A 19,947-nucleotide genomic window follows, 5' to 3' on the forward strand; every position below is an offset into this window, starting at 1 on the left:
AACGACAGATTCCTGTACGCAAACACGTCTGGATATTCAGGAAGAGGAGGAGGAGGGCTGGAGGAAGGCTGTGCACCCGAATAAAGTGAGATTTGCACACTGGGACTTGTCGTTTAATACTCTAGGTCAAATGTTATGATTAACTGGGTTTATTAACCATTTGAGATGGAGAAAAGGGTGATTTTGAAACAGAATCTGGACAGTTCAGATGTCACTTTAATAACTAATAGAACAGCAATTACACAGCATCAAGAGATATTTTAAAATAATAACAAAAAAAATCTTAATAAGAAATGATGAATGAGACACACACCAACATTAAACAAACATCCACTACACGTTTACTAGTCTTTTTTCTTTGTATACTAATTTGTGTAATTGCCTGTTCTCACTCACGCACACACTCCACAAAACTGCAAACTCGCAGTGTTTTATTCCTCTACATTCTTTCTGCCCAGTATCTGGAGACGTTAAAGCAGCACAGTTGTGGATGCTGGATGGGAGAAGTTGAATTCAGTCATTATTAAGAACAAAACAAATATTAAAGCGTTCAGTTCGGATCACATGGGGGCCCTCTGACGCTGGAATCATCTGAAGAAGTCACACCGATGCTATCCTGTACACACAGCAGCGGGGGAGGTACGTGTTCAGAAGAGACGTGAGCGTTGTGACGACTCTTGCTCCTGGCACTGCTTGCACCAACACTTTTCTTGTTGACCTTTTTCCTCTTCTTCAAGTGTGCCCTGGGAAACGCAGCTTTAGCCGATGTATATGCGGTGGAAGTCGTTTGCTCCAAAGGCGGCGTTGCACTTGGGGCACTTCCTCTGGCGTGTGTCATAGCGCGTCTTTACGCACTCGAAGCAGAAGACGTGGAAGCACTTTGTCAGGACTGCATCCTTCACCCGGGAGTTGCAGCAAGGACACGTTAGGCGCGCCTGGGGGAGAGAGGTAGAGAGGGGGGAGGGAACGGTTTGAGCAATAAACTGAGAAGCCATTTTTGTTCTGAGCCGAGTGGTTTTGTGATAAATGGACTCAAATATCTTCAACTGCCACTAAGCAGGATAACCCAAATGATATGAAGGCTGATGTGAGGGGAAGATGAAGAGGTTTCCTGTCTGTGCAACACAACAATTGTTTTGTTAAATAGTATTTGTAAAAGTGAGTCATTTATAATGTCTGATGTTAAGAATTTGCAGTTTTCAGAACTGTAAGTGTCTTTGTGTGTTTCTGGAAACTACAGTAGTAATGATAACTCATTCAGTTAACTGTCTATTTAAAAAATGAACAGAGCAATGAAAGTCCCATTTAGTCTTTCTTTCAGTTACATAAGACTCGAAAAACAATGAGATTACTGTCTGCAATTGGTACGCTTAGCTGATGTGGAACAGCCTTAAACCCTGACCAACTTCATGCTTCAGTAACTCTGACTTCCAGAAGCAGACCTAAAAACACATTTTTTGTATCACAGAAACCTACCTTATAGTCACTGATTTCTTCATTAAGGATGTCGTCTCCATTGCTGATTTTCTCTGCTGGTTTCTTGGCCTTCTCGATCTTTCCCCTTAGTTTGGATATGTCCTCCTGAAACACATTACATTTATCATTAGAAAACATGCAGTTTGAGATTTGAAAGGGTCATCCTGTAACACAACAGAATAGTTTCTTCTGGCTGTGTTAACTGCTCAGAGCCACCTGTGTAATGTGTATCACGGTTATGGCAAAAAATTACGTTTTGAAACCCATTATCCCATCTTTGAAACACCAAGTATAGACCTTGTCTATAATTCCCCTTCTTTCTGAAACTTTAGGACTTGAGTTGTTTGTGTGTATGATTTTATTGCGGATGTTTATACCTGTGCTCGTCTGGCGTTAAAGGACTCTTTCTCCCTGGAGATGCTGTTTTCTATGACTTCCTCTCTGACCAGTTTGAGCCTCTGCTGAACCTGCTCCAGCTGAGTTCGCACCTCCTCCGACAGCAACGCAGACTCCTGAGCCTGGAGGATGAGATAGATGGTGTTATTCTGCCTCAATGTGAAGGATGTTTCTGTTCATAACTGTGCATATCTTGCATATGTTACCTTGCGTTTGTTCATGTCCAATGCTTGTGTTCGAAGTGCCAGCTCTCTCTCAGCAGTGCTGATGGTGCCCTGCAGGAGGCGCTCCTTTTCCTCAAGCTTCCTCACCACCTGCAGCTGAGCATCCACCTGGCAAATGGGTACAATTACAATAAATGATTATGGTAAACACATAATCATATCGCAAACATAGATGTGACATTTTAGGGGAAACGATTTTAAACATTTAGAAGCACACAGACAGAAAAGCAGGAGGGAAGAGCAGTTTCAGGATGTTTATCGTATGCACATTTGACCTTTTTCAATCTTTCTTAATTTATAAATTGACATGCTGTTCTATTGAAAAAAGAAAATGGAGCATTTAAACAAAAATATATATAATCCCCATGGAATGCAAAGAAATAATTATGTGACTCGACTCCACGTTGTTATCACTACAGTTTACCAGTGTGTTTGTGAGTGGTGTGTACAAAGGTTACTGGAGGCTCACCTGAGTTTTTAAAGTGAGCAGTTGGTCCGCAAGCTCCTCCTTCTCCTCTTTCAGCAGCTTGTGGATCTGGTTGGACTTGATCCGCTCGCTCATCAGCTTGAAGTTTGCATCGTCTTTTTCCCTGAGCTGCTGCATCAGACGGATGTTCTGTTCCTGCATGTCCTCAAAGGCCTGCCCCGTCACATCCATCTCGCTCAGCAAGGCGTCCTCCTCCTGCAGAGGTAGCAGGGGGGCAGTAAGAGTGTCAGAGAGACAGAGGTGTTCTTGTGAGTGCATAAAAACACAACGACCAAGGTACACACCTGTTTTGCTATGGAGAGCTTCTTGTTGAGAATATCGATCTGCTCCTCCACAGAGCGGATCTTCCTCAGAGCCTCTTCATCCGCCATTTTTTTGCCCTCCCTCCTCTCCCTCTCTTCAAGCTCCCTCAGTCTCTGCCGCAGCTCCTCTCCCTGGAAACAGCATTGTTATTATGGGAGCGCAACAAAACAACAACAAAAGATTACTTCTGCAGCACAAGTATGCAAAAATCAAGTTTGACTTTGTAATGAATAATCACCTCTGATTTGGACTTTTTCTCTGCAGCCATGAGCTGCACTTTGTCCCTCTGCTCCTTTGGTGCTGAGCGGTACATGTCCAGCAGCAGCTTCATCTCCCTCTGAGACTCCTGGGCTTTCCTGCACAGTAAAGGTAAAAGTCACTAGGCCACAAGGTTGTTTTGATCTATTTGTATAATAAAACTAGCCTGCATCAACCAATAATTATCAACAATTACTTTGTTATTATTATTATTATTATTATTATTTTACTGGAGAAGATTGAAAGAAACATTAAATGCCTTACACTTAAAACAACCTTAATTAAAATTAGTTTACAGCATGTTCATGATCTCGCATATAGAGAGAATCATAAAGTATAAAATGAAATCTTCCCAGGAGGTAACTTACTTGAGTTCGGCTCTTACGATCTTCAGCTGCTCCATCTCTTTCCTCTTCGACCCTCCGACCATCGAAGGGCGCTCCCCGGCCGACTCCTCCAGCTGGCTGCTGCTGCTGCTTTGCTTCTCCTCCTTTATCACACTGCTGCGAGTCGGCCTCTCTCTCTCCTTTTCTTTCTCCCGTTCTCTGTCTTTCTCCTCTTTCTTTAAAATGTCCTTTTCTTTCTTTTCGTCCTTTTCTTTCTTCTCATCTTTCTCCTCCTCTTTTAATGTTGCCTCAGGTTCTGCTCCAGGCTCGGTCTTAACAGAGGCTCCTATAGAAAGAAAAAAGAACAGACTTGTTAACAAGGACGGTCCTAATATATCACTGGAAAATCGGTTTACATCATAGTTGGTCGACTAGGTGATACTTACCAGTGCTGCTGGGTGTGGAGGAGCCGTTGTCAGCCTCTGATTTGACCACAGGTTCCCCGGAGACGGCTGGTGTCGAGGGAGAGGTTGTCTCATCCTTCACATCCATCTCTGTGCTGGACTGGGACTGGAGGATGGCATTACCCTTTGAAGCGCGGACCTAAAGAAGCAACAGGGTAATATGTTTAAGCATGATGAGCTGCTGCACTTTCTATATATATATACAGTGGGGCAAAAAAGTATTTAGTCAGCCACCAATTGTGCAAGTTCTCCCATTTAAAAAGATGAGAGAGGCCTGTAATTTTCATCATAGGTACACTTCAACTATGAGAGACAGAATGGGGGAAACAATCCAGGAAATCACATTGTAGGATTTTTAATGAATTAATTGGTAAATTCCTCGGTAAAATAAGTATTTGGTCACCTACAAACAAGCAAGATTTCTGGTTCTCATAGACCTGTAACTTGTTCTTTAAGAGGCTCCTCTGTCCTCCACTCGTTACCTGTATTAATGGCACCTTTTTGAACTCGTTATCAGTATAAAAGACACCTGTCCACAACCTCAAACAGCCATACTCCAAACTCCACTATGGCCAAGACCAAAGAGCTGTCAAAGGAGACCAGAGACAAAATTGTAGACCTGCACCAGGCTGGGAAAACTGAATCTGCAATAGGTAAGCAGCTTGGTGTGAAGAAATCAACTGTGGGAGCAATTATTAGAAAATGGAAGACATACAAGGCCACTGCTAATCTCCCTCGATCTGGGGCTCCACGCAAGATCTCACCCAGTGGGGTCAAAATGATCACAAGAACGGTGAGCAAAAATCCCAGAACCACACGGGGGGACCTAGTGAATGACCTGCAGAGAGCTAGGACCAAAGTAACAGAGGCTACCATCAGTAACACACTACGCCGCCAGGGACTTACATACTGCAGTTCCAGACGTGTCCCCCTGCTTAAGCCAGTACATGTCCAGGCCCGTCTGAAGTTTGCTAGAGGGCATTTGGATGATCCAGAAGAGGATTGGGAGAATGTCATATGGTCAGATGAAACCAAAATAGAACTTTTTGGTAAAAACTCAACTCGTCGTGTTTGGAGGAGAAAGAATGCAGAGTTGCATCCAAAGAACACCATAGCTACTGTGAAGCATGGGGGTGGAAACATCATGCTTTGGGGCTGTTTTTCTGCAAAGGGACCAGGACGACTGATCCGTGTAAAGGAAAGAATGAATGGGGCCATGTATCGTGAGATTTTGAGTGAAAACCTCGTTCCATCAGCAAGGGCACTGAAGATGAAGCGTGGCTGGGTCTTTCAGCATGACAATGATCCCAAACACACCGCCAGGGCAACGAAGGAGTGGCTCCGTAAGAAGCATTTCAAGGTCCTGGAGTGGCCTAGCCAGTCTCCAGATCTCAACCCCATAGAAAATCTTTGGAGGGAGTTGAAAGTCCGTGTTGCCCAGCGACAGCCCCAAAACATCACTGCTTTAGAGGAGATCTGCATGGAGGAATGGGCCAAAATACCAGCAACAGTGTGTGAAAACCTTGTGAAGACTTACAGAAAACGTTTGACCTCTGTCATTGCCAACAAAGGGTATATAACAAAGTATTGAGATGAACTTTTGTTATTGACCAAATACTTATTTTCCACAATCATTTGAAAATAAATTCTTTAAAAATCCTACAATGTGATTTTCTGGATTTTGTTTTCTCATTTTGTCTCTCATAGTTGAGGTATACCTATGATAAAAATTACAGGACTCTCTCATCTTTTTAAATGGGAGAACTTGCACAATTGGTGGCTGACTAAATACTTTTTTTGCCCCACTGTGTGTGTATAAATATATATATATTCTATACCCATCAAATGAGTTATCAAAATGGCCGACAAATGTAAATGAATACTGTCATTTGGAGCCTTTTCCACAAGGACACGGACCCTTCTATGTATCATGATGACACCTTGAGCACATGCTGTCACACTAACCATCTCATTTAAAAGTCACCAAAACACAGCCCCTTACAGGTGAGAAATGACTGACCATGAGACTTAAAAACAACAACAACAACAACAACAACCAGATAGAAAATGATTCAGGAGTCCAAATAAAAATAGTAAGCTGTCAACACAGAAACTTTCTTTTCTGCAAAACACACTTTCTTTTAGTTTAGTTTCTAAGGTCAAGCAGACCATGCTGATGTTCCAACATGCGTTCTTATAAAATGAATACGGATTTACGGCATGGTACAGCAACCGAAATCAGGCTTGAAAGGATGCACAACACAGATAAAGGGGTAAAAATGAAGAAAGAGGATAAGCCTATACACAGTCACTAATCAAGCAACAACAATCATTGCAGACTCCCAACATCCTCTCTTCTTTGAATAAGAATACTCCGCCATCAGGAAAGAAGATATGATCCGAACAAATCAAACCTCTTGTAGCTATCATTAGATCCAGCTTCCATCAAACTCCTGAACTCTAATTGCAATAGAGCAATGTGCGTTATATCCACAAGCACAGACCAAAGACATTTGGGGACAAAAGTCTCAAAGTTTTCTCTATCTGTCTATCTAATTTCTGAGGCTGGTGAAAGGTTGTACACGTTTCTCTTTTTGACCTACCTGGTTGAGCTCAGCTTGCGTCTCTCTCAGTCTGATCTTGTATTTCACCACCTCTCCCTTCATCTGCTGGTTGTGCGTTTGCAACGTGCTGATCAGGTGACGCATCTCCCTGTTGATGGGACCTGAGAGGAGGAGGCAGGTAGGGTGGAAGAAAAGAGAATATAGATTAGAGCTGTGTACCTAGTCAGTTTATTTCAGCATAGAGCTAATAAGTGCACTGCATTCCCTATTCAAGATACAAACATGAAAGTGACGTGAGCGTGAAAATGTTACCTGCTTGCTCGTTGGCCGCAAGCGTCTGCTCAAATTCGATGCGCAACATCTCATACTCCTTCCTGACTTGAGCCAGTGTGTCCTCCAGCTGAAACACCTCTGTACGAACCTTCCGCTGCAGAGCCACTTCATCATTCTGCTTACAGAGAGGATAAGAGTAAGAAAAGGAAGAACAGCAACATAGAAAAACACGTATGTTCACATGCAGCCACTTACCTCCATGTGCTCCAGCTGCCGAAGCCTCGCCGTCCTGGTGGTGTTGAGACGAGCACGTGTCTCATCTAATTGAGCCTTCAGGATCAGTGACTCATTGTAGAGCACAGAAAACTGTGACTGTAGGCATCGATACTCAGAAGTGTCTTTAACCACACCCTCTGCTCGACTCAGCAGCTCAGCCTAAGAGGGAAGAAAGAGGAAGATACAGCGCCCAAGGAAAACATGGTCAATACATGTCCTCTTCTGTTTTCAAGAGTAATGTCCAAATGAAAGCCAGAAGAAAGTTGTGAAACATACGTCTACCTTCATGTTGTTGTTCTCCTGGTGCACACTCTGCAGGTCCTGCTGGAGCTTCTGCAGCTCGACGAAGCGGTTGTCGGCCAGCTCCGTGTTCTCCTCCATATCACTGTTCATTTCTTCAAACTTCACCGAAGAGATTGACCACAATGTAAACAAGTGTGAACATCAAGGCACGGAAAGAAAAAGTACAGGATAAACATCTTCACACCTTTTTCTTCAAAACAGAATTCATACCTTTCTCTTGTTAATAGTGATGGTCCCACAAACGCTGCTGGCCTCTCCACACACCTTATAGCCTTTGCTGTTCACCTGGGACACATTACAGGAAGTGTTATAAATAATTGAATGTAATATAAACATTCGCACAATGGTGTCACGGACAAATTCTCAGACACATCCAGCGAACCCATCCTCACCCTCTCCAGTATCTCAGTCAGGTGTGCGTTCAGTCTGTTCTCCCGGCGGCGGATCTTCTCCATGTCCCACTGCAGCTCCTCGATCAGGACCTGCAGCTCGCTAACACGCTGGTCCGCTTTGTTAGCTGCACGACCCAGAGGCCGGGTCTGGAAAGGACAAGAACACAGACACATGACAGCACACAAGAGATATCTATTAGACACATAATGTTTCCCAAGATATTACTGTGCAACAAATCACATGTTACTAGAACAGTACTATAAACATGAAAGCAAATAATACAAAGTACTTGATAGTTTACTCAACATAGTGGCTCACAGTATTATCATAAATGACTGAATCTACTCTTAATGATTGATGCTTTATGATTGAGTGTGCTTTATTATTCAAAGACCCAGAGTGCCTGAATTCTCTTACACATATAATGCTTTATGGTGGCAAAGAAGTAGACTATAGAGCAGAGGCATCACTAAGTTTTAAGGACAGGGGGGGCTTAGCCCCAAGGAGATGCACAGGATGTGAGCGAACGTAGCGTGCGAGCACAACATTTCACAAACAGCTAGCAAAGATTGAGAAATGACTTATTAGTTGTTATTTATTAGTATTTATTATCAGTCTGTTTTTTTTAATACAGTACAACAACAGTACAACAACAATTAACATTAATAAGAAAAAAAATGGCTACAATTGCAAGTTACTTGGCGGTTGGAAGCATCAAAGAATGCCGTCTGTTTTTAAGGGTGGCAAATCGGTCTATCACTCTGTTGTGACTCAGATGCTGAAGCTCGGCTTTTTCAATTGACATGACTGCAAGACTGTGAAGTCTTGTCCTCCTCATCAATGCAGATCAACCAGATTGACACAGATATTGGAATAACTATTAACCCTAAACTCCTACATAGTGCCTAAATAGCGAAACGCAATACGAACACTTTTTTAGTTCCTTAGATATCCCTTCCATCAACTCTGAAGTGGACGCACCATTCACAATAACCAATTTTAGGAGTGCTTTAATGCTTATGCAGAATGGGAAATGCCCTGGCCCTGACGGTTTCCCTACCGACTTTTTTTAAACATTTGCAGATACACTGTCCCCACTGCTACTCAACATGTTTAATGAATCGCTGCAAAGAGGCACACTCCCTCTCACGCTACGTCAGGCTACTATCTCTCTTATCTTGAAAAAGGATAAAGACCCTCTGTCCTGTAGTAATTATTGCCCTATCTCTCTTCTTTGTACAGATGTCAAAATACTGACTAAAATGCTGGCTAGACGTCTAGAGTGTGTCCTTCCAAATATCATCGCCGCAGACCAAACAGGGTTTGTAAAGAACAGACATTCCTTTCACAATATCAGGCGACTGTTTGATATTCTGTATTCAACCACAGCTTCTGACAACCCTGAGCTGGTTATTTCAATGGATGCTGAAAAGGCATTTGACCGTGTGGAGTGGCCCTACCTGTTTTGCACCTTGAAACGTTTTGGCTTTGGCAATATATTTATATCATGGATTAAGCTTTTGTATACATCCCCTCTTGCTTGTGTCCGCACAAATAATGACTATTCTGATTATTTCTCCCTCAAACGCGGTACCCAACAGGGCTGCCCACTCTCTCCATTACTGTTTGCAAAGTAGACCTTCAGGTCCAGTCAGATGCAGGGCATTTCAAGAGGCGGCATAGAACATAAGGTATCCCTGTACGCCGATGACCTCTTGGTCTTTCTTGTCCAGACAAATCTATCCCCCTTGTACTTACTGTGTTGAAAGACTTTGGGCATATCTCAGGTTATAAATTAAATCTGCATAAAAGCGAACTTATGCCAGTTAATGCGGCTACCACAGCCTATCCCCTCTCAAAGTTACCATTCAGAACGTCTCTGGAGCACCTTAAATATTTGGGTGTCCGTGTAACAAAAAACTATTCGGAACTATTTAAATGTAACTTCTCCCCTCTCTTAGCCAGGCTATCCCAAGACGTCCACCGGTGGTCACTCTTGTCTCTGTCTCTCGCTGGTCGGATAAATTGTATTAAAATGAATGTACTGCCCAAGTTCTTGTATCTTTTCCAGTGCATACCTATTTTCCTCCCTAAACCCTTTTTCCACTACTCTCTTGATAGCTTAATCTCACAATTTATTTGGAACAAAAGCACCCCTAGAATCAAAAACTTAATTCTACAAAAACCTAAACAGTTCGGCGGCCTAGCTCTACCCAACTTCCTGCTTTATTATTGGGCTGCAAACATTAGAAATATATTGCACTGGCGCAAAACCGACAACCAATCTTCATCATGGCTGCAGGTTGAGGAAGCCTCATGTAGTACCTCCTCTCTGATCTCCCTGTTCTGCCTCCCCCTGACTTCGTCACCATCTGCACACTCCAGTAGTGTTGTAGTGAAAAACTGCCTTAGAATCTGGAATCAGTTCAGGCGGCACTTTAAGCTACAGGTAATACCTGTCTTGGCCCCAGTACATTCCAACCCTCTGTTCACTCCGTCAGTTATTGACATGGCTTTTTTGATATGGAAAGACCTAGGGATTGTGTCAATAAAACAGCTTTAGATTAGTGGCATATTTGCTTCCTTCGACCAACTCACTCAGGTTTTCAATTTGCAGCCCACTCATTTCTTTAGATACTTGCAAGTAAGAGATTTTGTTCGCATAAATGTTCCTGGCTTCCCTGCCCTCCCTTCCCCTACTCTCACTGATGCCATACTTGATGTTAACCCGAGTCTCAAAGTTTAGATTTCAATACTGTACAATACACTTCTCAAAAGTCAGACAACAACCTCTGATGCTTTGCGCATTGCTTGGTCTGCAGAGTTTGGTAAGGATATAGGTCCTGCTGCCTGGAAGCATGCCCTGAGTTCGTCCATCTGTGCTCGCCATGAAGTTTTACAGTGCAAAGTGATTCATAGAGTTCACTGGTCTAAAAGCAAGCTTGCTCGTATCTACCCTGACATTAATCCAAACTATGACAAATCTCACCAAGGACCAGCCAATCTTAGTCACATGTTCTGGTTCTGCCCCACCCTTGTCTCTTTGATTGTACCTTGTTTCACGAATTAATCTTTGTATTAATGCCACTTCATGCATGAGGTGTAATATGTATCTGTTATATATATATATATGTTTTTTTTTTTTATATAAAACAACACCAAACTATTTAGGTTAGGCCTAACGACGCCACTGCTATAGAGTGCAGCAGTCCAAGCGATTTATAAGAATTACACTGAACAGACATTCACTGCTATAATGAATATGATCAAATACTTATTTTAAATCACTTTCTTTATGTTAATAAACTGAACACTTTTTACCTGACTGGTCATGTGACTGTGCTTCTGCTTAAAGTCCTCTGTTAGCTGTTGCAGTCGCTTGTTTTCATTGGTCAGGAGGGAATTCAGTTTGGAAGCTGCCTGCCACAGACTGCCATCTGGAAAGAAAATCAACAATATCAAAGGTTTTGGGAGTAAATACATAACCTAACTGAATGAATTTGTTCCAGTCATACTTCATCCTTAGCCTTTCACATTTGCATTCTCATCACATTCTCCTCTACCCAAACCTATGTCGCCTTTTATCTTACCAGCTCCAGAGTCCAGCTCTGTGTTCAGTTGGTCCACGGTCTTCTTCAGACACTCATAAATCTCCACCACGTGGCTGGCCTGCTTCTGGCTTTTCTCCACCCTCTCCTGAAGCTCAGCCTCCATCTCCTCACTGCTGCTGCTCGCCAACGTGGCCAGGAAAGAGTTGTTTGTCTCGCCTTGGTTGCCTGAGCGACAACAGCAGGAAAGACCGAGTTGGCTTTAATGTCTGGTTTGATAATCAAAACCAACATATTGCTTTTAAAGTCATGAGCTTTTGGCTGATCCTTCTTTACCTCTGTCCTTGGCCCGCTCCTGGTTGGAGTCGCCATCAGGTTCTGGAGTATCCGGCTTCAGGCTGCGTCCCTCACCTGCTACAGATTTCTCAGGCTCGCTACCGGCTTGGTCATAACGTCTGATGGTCAGTTGGACGTTTTCATCAAACTGAATGAGAGAAAAGGGGATCACATTCTGACTTGTTGGGCTTTATTTGAGAGGAATGTTTTAGTTTTTTCCTCTTCAATCTCTGAACTTGTTTACCTGGTTCCAGTATCTGTTGAGGATCAGCAAACTGGCATCATCAGTTGCCTGGCGGGTCTCCAGTCTCTCAATTCGCTCTCGCAATTCATCCTCAATGACCTGCAAATCAACAAGCAAAGGGATGAACCTCTCTCCAAACATTAAGAGTACATATCTTCAGCTTCCTGTGTGTGTGTATTTAAAGGTTTAAAAAGATATTGGGAAATGATTTACCTGTCTTTGATCAAGAGATTCTCCCAACTTTCGGTTCTTTGTCTGGAGGGCCCTGATGTCTTGTTCTTCCTGAAAATAATTAAAACATGTGTGAATAGACAAGAAGATAAATATGCTCTGAGGCATGTGAACATGCTATATATATATATATATATATTAGCAGTAGTGGATATGTATTTAGTGGGCTCACTGAGTTGGACACTCCTCCCAGTTTGATGACTGTCTCCACTGCGGTGCTCCCCCCAGCACTGACACCTGTGGTCCCGTCCTCTCCTTCCCTCTCCCTCCGCTTCTCAGGCGGCGCCCCGGAGGACGAGGGGCCGCAGGGGTCCGCCGGACGCTTCTGTCCCGACATACTCACTCCTGAATCAGACAGAGAAAAGGCACCGATAAAACAAAGTGAAGGACTGTAAGACTCAGATGACTTGCCTGGATAAATAAATGTTAACCTGCTAGTAGATGACGTTAATGTTATCAAAACAACTGGGATTTCCACTCTGAAACCGAGTTCATAAATAAGACCCAGAACAGGACGATTGAATCAGTCAGTGTAGCGTTAGGCTAACGTTAGCTGTGTGCTAACTCCAACTTTAGATGCTTCTGTTGCATAGTATAGTATCAATGCATTAACGTTGCATTACTGACAATAAATTATCCAAACCTAAGTCTTACCGCGTGTAATGATACGAGTTGTATGTTATTAACTGATATGGTTGTATGTGGCTGTTGATGTTGCGGCTCCCTGTCTGTAGGAAACGGAAATGTGGACGCTGTAAGTGGGGCTAGCTGCAGTTGACATGGCGCCCTCTGCCGTCGCGGAGGGCAACTGAGAGTAACATAGTGTACTTTTACTCCTCTACATTTATTGAATGTATTTAGGTACTTTGCAGATTTTGATTAATAATTTGAAATATAAACAACACCTTTAAACTTACAGCATACGAAGGAATTCAAACCAGGTTAATAAACCATTAATGCATTAATAATTACATACAAAACATATAATATATTGTAGGATTCGCGGCTCCACCATACGGCTGGCTATCTAGTTGAATGAGGAGGACACGGAGGATTCAGTTGAACTAGAGAACCGGGTTTTATTACCCTCACCACAGACTTAACCCCGGGGTTAGAAGTCTGCCCAAAACAACCAAACAGGCTACCATCTAGGCGGCGCACGTTCTTCTCCCCAATTGTCTTTCTCTCTTCTTCGCTTTCCTCAATCTCCGTAGCTCCACACTCTCTTAATTCCCACCCCTCTTTCTACCCGCCCTGTCCTGCTAACTAGGGCAACATCTTCCCCCCATAAACCCCCCCCCCCCCCCCCCTTTTGAGTCTCTGCCCCGTCAGCGCTGCAGGGTCGCTACAATATGATTCGGAAATGGGCCAATCTGCATAATGAGCACTTTTATTTTTGGTACTTCAAGTATATTTTGATGCTAATACGTTTGTACTTATTTGAGTAACATTTTGAATGCAGGACTTTTACTTTTAACCGAGTATTCCTGTTCTGAGGTAGTTCTTCTTTTACTTAAGTACAAGATCTGAGTCTTTTTTACACTTCTGTTATATGTAAGGCATTTATTGAACACAGGGAGGGCCTTCCTTATCTGAAAAAGAGGAATTCAATGTCTCATTCCTACTAACTATCCTTCAAATCAATAGCCTTGTGAACTGGGGAAAATGGCACTTATGCTGTTACCTTAACTTTTGAATCAGTTGTGAAATTCACTGATTTTTTGGGGAGCTGATTTAATTAAAAAATAACTAATTTAAAGTGTTTTTAAAGGATTTTGAAGTAAGCATCTTAAAACAAGTCTTTAAATCATGTTAAACCCATCTTAAATCTTATAAATATTGCAGGTCAAAGTTGTTTTTTTGTCCAAATGTAAATGACCAATTAGTAACAGACACACAATGAACATGGGGCTTTTGGGACAAATGTAAAACGTCCAAATTCACTGGCTTCACAGAGGAGACACTTTGATTGCATGTGTTTTTGTTGTAATGCTCATACGTTGAAATGCTTTGTTGTAACAATGATTTTGCAAGAAAGGCAACACCAACATGTTGCAAACTTGTTCGGCTTTATTTGAGAGGAATGTTAAGTTTGAACAACTATTTTAATTTTTTCTTCTTCAATCTCTGAACTTGTTTACCTGGTTCCAGTATCTGTTGAGGATCAGCAGACTGGCATCATCAGTGGCCTGGCGGGTCACCAGTCTCTCAATTCGCTCTCGCAATTCATCCTCAATGACCTGCAAGCCAACAAGCAAAGGGATGAACCTCTCTCCAAACATTAAGAGTACATATCTGTAGCTTCCTGTTTGTGTGTATTTTAAAGGTTTAAAAAGATACTGAGAAATGATTTACCTGTCTTTGATCAAGAGATTCTCCCAAGTTCTTTGTCTGGAGGGCTCTGATGTCTTGTTCTTGCTGAAAAAATAATTAAAACATGTGTGAATAGACAAGAAGATAAATGCTCTGAAGCATGTGAACATATAGGCCTATGTATATTAGCAGTAGTGGATATGAATTTAGTGGGCTCACTGAGTTGGACACTTGATGACTGTCTCCACTGGGGTGCTCCCCCCAGCGCTGACACATGGGGTCGCGTCCTCTCCCTCCGCTCACTCCTGAATCAGACAGAGAAAAAGCACCGATAAAACAAAGTGAAGGACTGTAAGACTCAGATGGCTTGATTGGATGAATAAATGTTAACCTGCAAGTAGATGACGTTAACGTGATCCAAAACAACAACTGGGATTTTTACTGTGAAAGCGAATTAATAAATAAGACCCAGAACAGGACGATTGAATCAGTCAGTGTAGCGTTAGGATGTGTGCTAAACGTCCAAATTCACTGGCTTCACAGAAGAGACACTTTGATTGCATGTGTTTTTTTTGTAATTCTCAAATGTGAAATGCTTTGATATATTGTAACAATGATTTTGCAAGCAAGACAACACCAACATTTCTCTGGTATATTGTTTAAATTAGGTAGCATTTTTCTCTTTTTTTCTCTGTCAGTCCTTATGTAAAACGGGACTCATGGACAGAGACTGAACTTTGATCAGCACTATTAAAGATTACATCGCACAGTGGGGAAAGTCCAGGTTGTGTAAGAGTAATTAATTTAAATACATACCCTATTCCATGGGTTTAAATATCTGTTTGTGCTGAGGTCACCAATGGACCATTTAAAGCATTTCAAAAACACACGTTTTTTGGGCCATTTTCAGTAATCGATAGTAGGACTGTTTATGCATCACGTGCTTGACAACTAATGTGACGCATGAAGCAGACTCACAAGGTAGCATGAAATAGCAATTATTTCTGTTATAACTATTGCCATATTTATATTACTATTGTTATTACAAAATAAAGCTGAAAGCAAAAATATTAAGGCACAATTGAAAGTTTGTAAATGTCCTAAATATAGACAGGGCTGATCAAATGTCTTACTGACATTAGTTTCAAGTTTTTTTTGTATCAAAACAAGGAAAAATCTAGCAAACTACATACTAAAACTGGATATGCAGGGAGAGGACATGTGATTTATAATCTCTACCAAAAGATATAAAAACAAAGGGAAACAGTTAAAGACATTAAGCATGTGCTCCAATGGACTTTGGACTGAAAGATGAGATTAAATGAGAATGAATATCTACATACATCAGATACATTTTAAATGTTTTAAAAACATGAAACATAAATATATATCATTAGAAACTATGACTCTCATCTGAATACACTCAAATGAGAAAAACAGCCCTGCTTTTGCAATCGATACACGACAATGGAAGCAAAGAAACTTGTATTGCAACATCTCAGAGTGTAAATCAATCAAAGAGAAACATGGAGGCGGGGCTGTTCCAAGACGGGGTGGTGCATGCATGCACATTAGGATTTTTTTTTTTTTTTCAGACGAAACACCGTGTTCGCTTCGTGTTTTCAACAAATCTGCCACAGGTTCTGATACAGGCATAAAGTCCACAAAGCAGCGTAGAAGTCGTATCATGCAAACACCGCCCCTGTCTGTTTGACCGGGCCAATTGCATCACCGGGGAGACACACGCCCCTCCACATCACGGGCCCCTCCTCCCCCGCACAGAACAGGCAATAAATACAGCTTTGTGCACATTTTTCGGCCTCCACCATCAGTCAAATTAGTGCAGGGAGGCCGTGCACACTTTCCCCTTCTCTTGCTGTCGCTGTTTGACAAATCTCTAAAGTAAGACTTGTTTTGGTTTTTGCACTCTCATTCTGTTTCTGATTCACACTTGTTTTCCTGAAAAGTGAACTGAAATATTTCGCCTGGTTTCTGGTAGATGTCTCTGCGTCTTCAGGTGTTATCAGATTTTTAAATGTGCAGTTATTAAAGTGATGTTGCAATTAGGATGTAAACGAAAACTTTGCACCACCGGAAAAATGAGCTGTCAAGTTTGTATGATCGAACATTACTCGAACTTATTTTTTGCACTTTAGATTTGAGGATATTTTATTTTGAAAGGGTTGAATATTGATTGTCGACGTGTTATATTTGCAGTATGTGTGCAAATCCTTGTAAGGAACGTATCCGCATTCAACCTGACGATCACTCGTTGTATATGTGCAAACAATGCTCGTGGTTTTAAAAAGCCTTACTTTGAGTGAACTATTAAGTTTAGTTGCACATCTAAAGCTAGAACGTATCTGCCTGAGAGCCAAAGTTCAACCATTCAAGCCAAATATTTGCAGAGGTGATGCAAGAGAGGCAGGAAGTAAGACGCAGCAAAGGTTCATTGAGCGTCAATTGGATAAAAGATAACATGTTTTTCATTGTTAAGTCTCTTAAAGTTTTTTGATCAACTTTGAAATAACTTTTTTCTCTACTCTAGCATGACTCATCAGTTCCCGTCCCTCTCTCCGGAGCAGAAGAAGGAGCTCTCTGACATTGCTCAGAGGATGGTGGCTCCAGGGAAGGGCATCCTGGCTGCAGATGAATCAACAGGTGAGCCTCAAACATCGAGTTGATATAAGGGAAGGCGAGTGACTACTAAGTGTAACTGAAATCATTTCCCTTTTCTTTCAAGGAACCATGGGAAAGCGTTTCGAGAAGATCAAGGTGGAGAACAACGAGGAGAATCGTCGTTCCTTCCGCGAGCTTCTCTTCTCCACTGACCCCTCAATCTCCAACTGTGTAGGTGGGATCATCTTGTTCCACGAGACACTCTACCAGAAATCAGACAGCGGCAAGCTCTTCCCCCAGGTCATCAAGGATAAGGGCATTGTTGTTGGCATCAAGGTGAGGAGCCTAAACGTGGACATTAAGCCGCCCTGAAGTCTTCCACATGTTGACATTTTGTAAGTTAATGTATTTTCTGATTTTCATGCTTCAGGTTGACAAAGGCACAGCCGGTCTTAATGGAACAGATGGAGAGACCACCACACAAGGTGAAAATGAATTGTTTTTCTGTAATTTAAAGAACAGAAGTGCAAGCCTTTTGCCATATCTGTAAATGTCTTTCTGATTATAGCAAAATGTTGAAGGAGCAAAACCTTCTATAATTCTGTGCCTTGTTATTTTTGGACAGGTCTGGACGGCCTCTCAGAACGCTGTGCCCAGTATAAGAAGGACGGGTGTGACTTTGCCAAATGGAGGTGTGTGCTGAAGATCTCAGATAGCTGCCCAACCTCTCTGGCCATCGCTGAGAACGCCAACGTCCTTGCCAGATATGCCAGTATCTGCCAACAGGTGTGTGTGCGGTGTGGTGGTGTGTGGTGTGTCAGTGTCCACAGAAAGGACTCACTTAAGAATATTATTGGCAAGTTATATTCATTTTTTAAAATGTACATGTATATTTTCCACCAGAATGGCCTGGTGCCTATTGTGGAGCCAGAGGTTCTGCCTGACGGAAACCATGACCTGCTGCGCTGCCAGTACGTCACAGAAAAGGTTGGTTCATCATCTTTGGCCAAACTACCAGAAGTAAAAAAAAAAAGAAAAAATCCCATCAGGGGATATTTTAAAGTGGACATATCCTACTCCTTTCCACACTCATACTTGTGTTTGTAGTACTCCTAGAACATGGTTACAAGCTTTGGTAACAAATATATTCGTTTTTTATCATTATTGAGAATATTCTGATATACATGTACTTACCCTCTGCCTGAAACGCTCCTTTTGAGCACTCATCACTTTAAGACCCCCCCCTGAAAAACCCATTTTGCTCTGGTTGGCTGGGAAGAAAATGATGATGCACTTCTTTTAAGACTGTCAGACAAAGGCAGTAGGGAAGGGAAGCTACATCTGAATGGTCAACAAGCCATTGGGAATAAGATTCCCTTCCTATGTCCCATAAATATCCATATTTTCAGACCATGAGACCCCACAAAAAACTGATATGTTGTCTGTTATCTTAATCAGATACTAAAATATGTTTGCACCAGCACTGCAGACGTTTTTCATGTATAGTAATGAATCTGCTTCTGTATGTTTAGGTTCTGGCTGCTGTGTACAAGGCTCTGTCTGATCACCATGTGTACCTGGAGGGCACTTTGCTGAAGCCCAACATGGTCACTGCTGGACAGTCCTGTGCAAAGAAGTTCACCCCTCAGGAGGTTGCCATGGCCACAGTGACGGCTCTGAGACGCACTGTTCCTGCTTCTGTGCCTGGTAAGTGTCACAAAGCCAGCTTTACTCATTACACAAGACACATTTTCTCAGTGGCATGCCTCTCTGGGTTTTTCCAGGTATCTGCTTCCTGTCTGGAGGCCAGAGTGAGGAGGACGCCTCCCTCAACCTGAGCGCCATTAACCAGGTGCCCCTCAATCGTCCCTGGAAGCTGACCTTCTCTTACGGCCGTGCGCTCCAGGCCTCTACTCTTGCAGCCTGGCAGGGCAAAGCTGCCAACAAAGCTGCTGCACAGGAAGCTTTATGCTGCCGGGCAAAGGTTAGTCTCAAAAGTCATGAACATCTATCACTTCCACTGAATAGACTCTAATAAATGAATTCCTCCTTATAATTGTTGACAGTGCATAAACTGGCTTTAAAATTACTCTGACCTTACACTATCACTAGTACAACTTTATACTGACCTATAAAAGATTGATTCTTAAAAGCTTGTTGTCTATTCAGTCTTGAACTAATGTGGCCAGGGCTGATCATTAACACTCAGATTTGACTTTGCCCTCTGTTCTCGTCAGATCAATGGCCTGGCTGCCAAAGGAGAGTACAAGGCCTCTGGCTCAGCTGACCAGGCCTCCAAGCAGTCCCTTTTCACAGCCAGCTATGTTTATTAAAAACTGAACGTAAAAAAAAAAAATTGCTCATGGACCAAATGACGCCTCTGCTAGACTTCTCTACCAACACCAGGGGAAGACCTCCATTATAATGTTGAACTACTTTTGTTTACTCAATGAAATGCATGAAAATAAATGAAATGACCAAAATATTGCCGCTTTCATCAGTTCTTATGGCTCCGAGTGTCACATTGTGACATCATTGTGAGCCATAGCTTAGCTGAAAGCCTGGCTTTTGTGTTTTTCTTAACATTGTAAATGGAGGGTAGAAAGCGATTGCAATCACACAACTGAATAATGCATTGCAATATAACTCAATTGTGGTGCATTGTTCACCATGCAGCTAATGCAAGTTTATCTCAACCATACCCTCTGGATCTGGAGTTGACGCCTGTTTGTTTCAACAATAAATGCAGACCACACGAGTGAAAGCACCAAAGTCAAAACACATTTGAGTCTGTCTCTAAGTGTGTTTATGTTAACTTAATGAAACTTTAAGAGGAAGTCTATGGAAAAACTCGACTAGGAAGCAACAATGTGCCAACTACATTGATGGGGAAAAAGTGATAGCATTTTAGGA

General features: G+C 42.3%; 2 protein-coding genes across 3 annotated transcripts; one reads left to right on the forward strand and one right to left on the reverse strand.

The window, feature by feature from the left end:
- Positions 1 to 194: 194 nt before the first annotated feature.
- Positions 195 to 12,852, reverse strand: rnf20 (ring finger protein 20, E3 ubiquitin protein ligase). Of its 2 annotated transcripts, none has more exons than XM_063875791.1 (22): positions 12,757 to 12,852; positions 12,275 to 12,447; positions 12,085 to 12,153; positions 11,872 to 11,970; positions 11,628 to 11,775; positions 11,334 to 11,519; positions 11,065 to 11,180; positions 7,743 to 7,889; positions 7,561 to 7,635; positions 7,330 to 7,449; positions 7,027 to 7,206; positions 6,811 to 6,946; positions 6,538 to 6,659; positions 3,917 to 4,073; positions 3,513 to 3,816; positions 3,125 to 3,242; positions 2,868 to 3,017; positions 2,566 to 2,778; positions 2,079 to 2,204; positions 1,854 to 1,994; positions 1,477 to 1,581; positions 195 to 935 (listed from the first exon to the last, which is right to left on the reverse strand). In XM_063875791.1, exons 2-22 carry the CDS (start codon positions 12,437 to 12,439, stop codon positions 759 to 761), a joined length of 3,054 nt encoding a protein of 1,017 aa, XP_063731861.1. In that variant the 5' UTR covers positions 12,440 to 12,447; positions 12,757 to 12,852; the 3' UTR covers positions 195 to 758. The 2 variants fall into 2 exon arrangements, with proteins under 2 accessions (XP_063731861.1, XP_063731860.1); XM_063875790.1 differs by having other exon boundaries at positions 7,324 to 7,449.
- A 3,358-nt stretch (positions 12,853 to 16,210) lies between these two features.
- Positions 16,211 to 19,517, forward strand: aldob (aldolase b, fructose-bisphosphate). Its single transcript, XM_063876131.1, has 9 exons — positions 16,211 to 16,317; positions 16,964 to 17,076; positions 17,159 to 17,370; positions 17,465 to 17,519; positions 17,660 to 17,820; positions 17,938 to 18,021; positions 18,567 to 18,741; positions 18,819 to 19,018; positions 19,272 to 19,517. The coding sequence occupies exons 2-9, from the start codon at positions 16,965 to 16,967 to the stop codon at positions 19,365 to 19,367; spliced, it is 1,095 nt and encodes a 364-aa protein (XP_063732201.1). The 5' UTR covers positions 16,211 to 16,317; position 16,964; the 3' UTR covers positions 19,368 to 19,517.
- The last annotated feature ends 430 nt before the right edge of the window (positions 19,518 to 19,947 follow it).

This window comes from Eleginops maclovinus, chromosome 23 (assembly GCF_036324505.1).
Source record: "Eleginops maclovinus isolate JMC-PN-2008 ecotype Puerto Natales chromosome 23, JC_Emac_rtc_rv5, whole genome shotgun sequence".
NCBI lineage: Eukaryota > Metazoa > Chordata > Actinopteri > Perciformes > Eleginopidae > Eleginops > Eleginops maclovinus.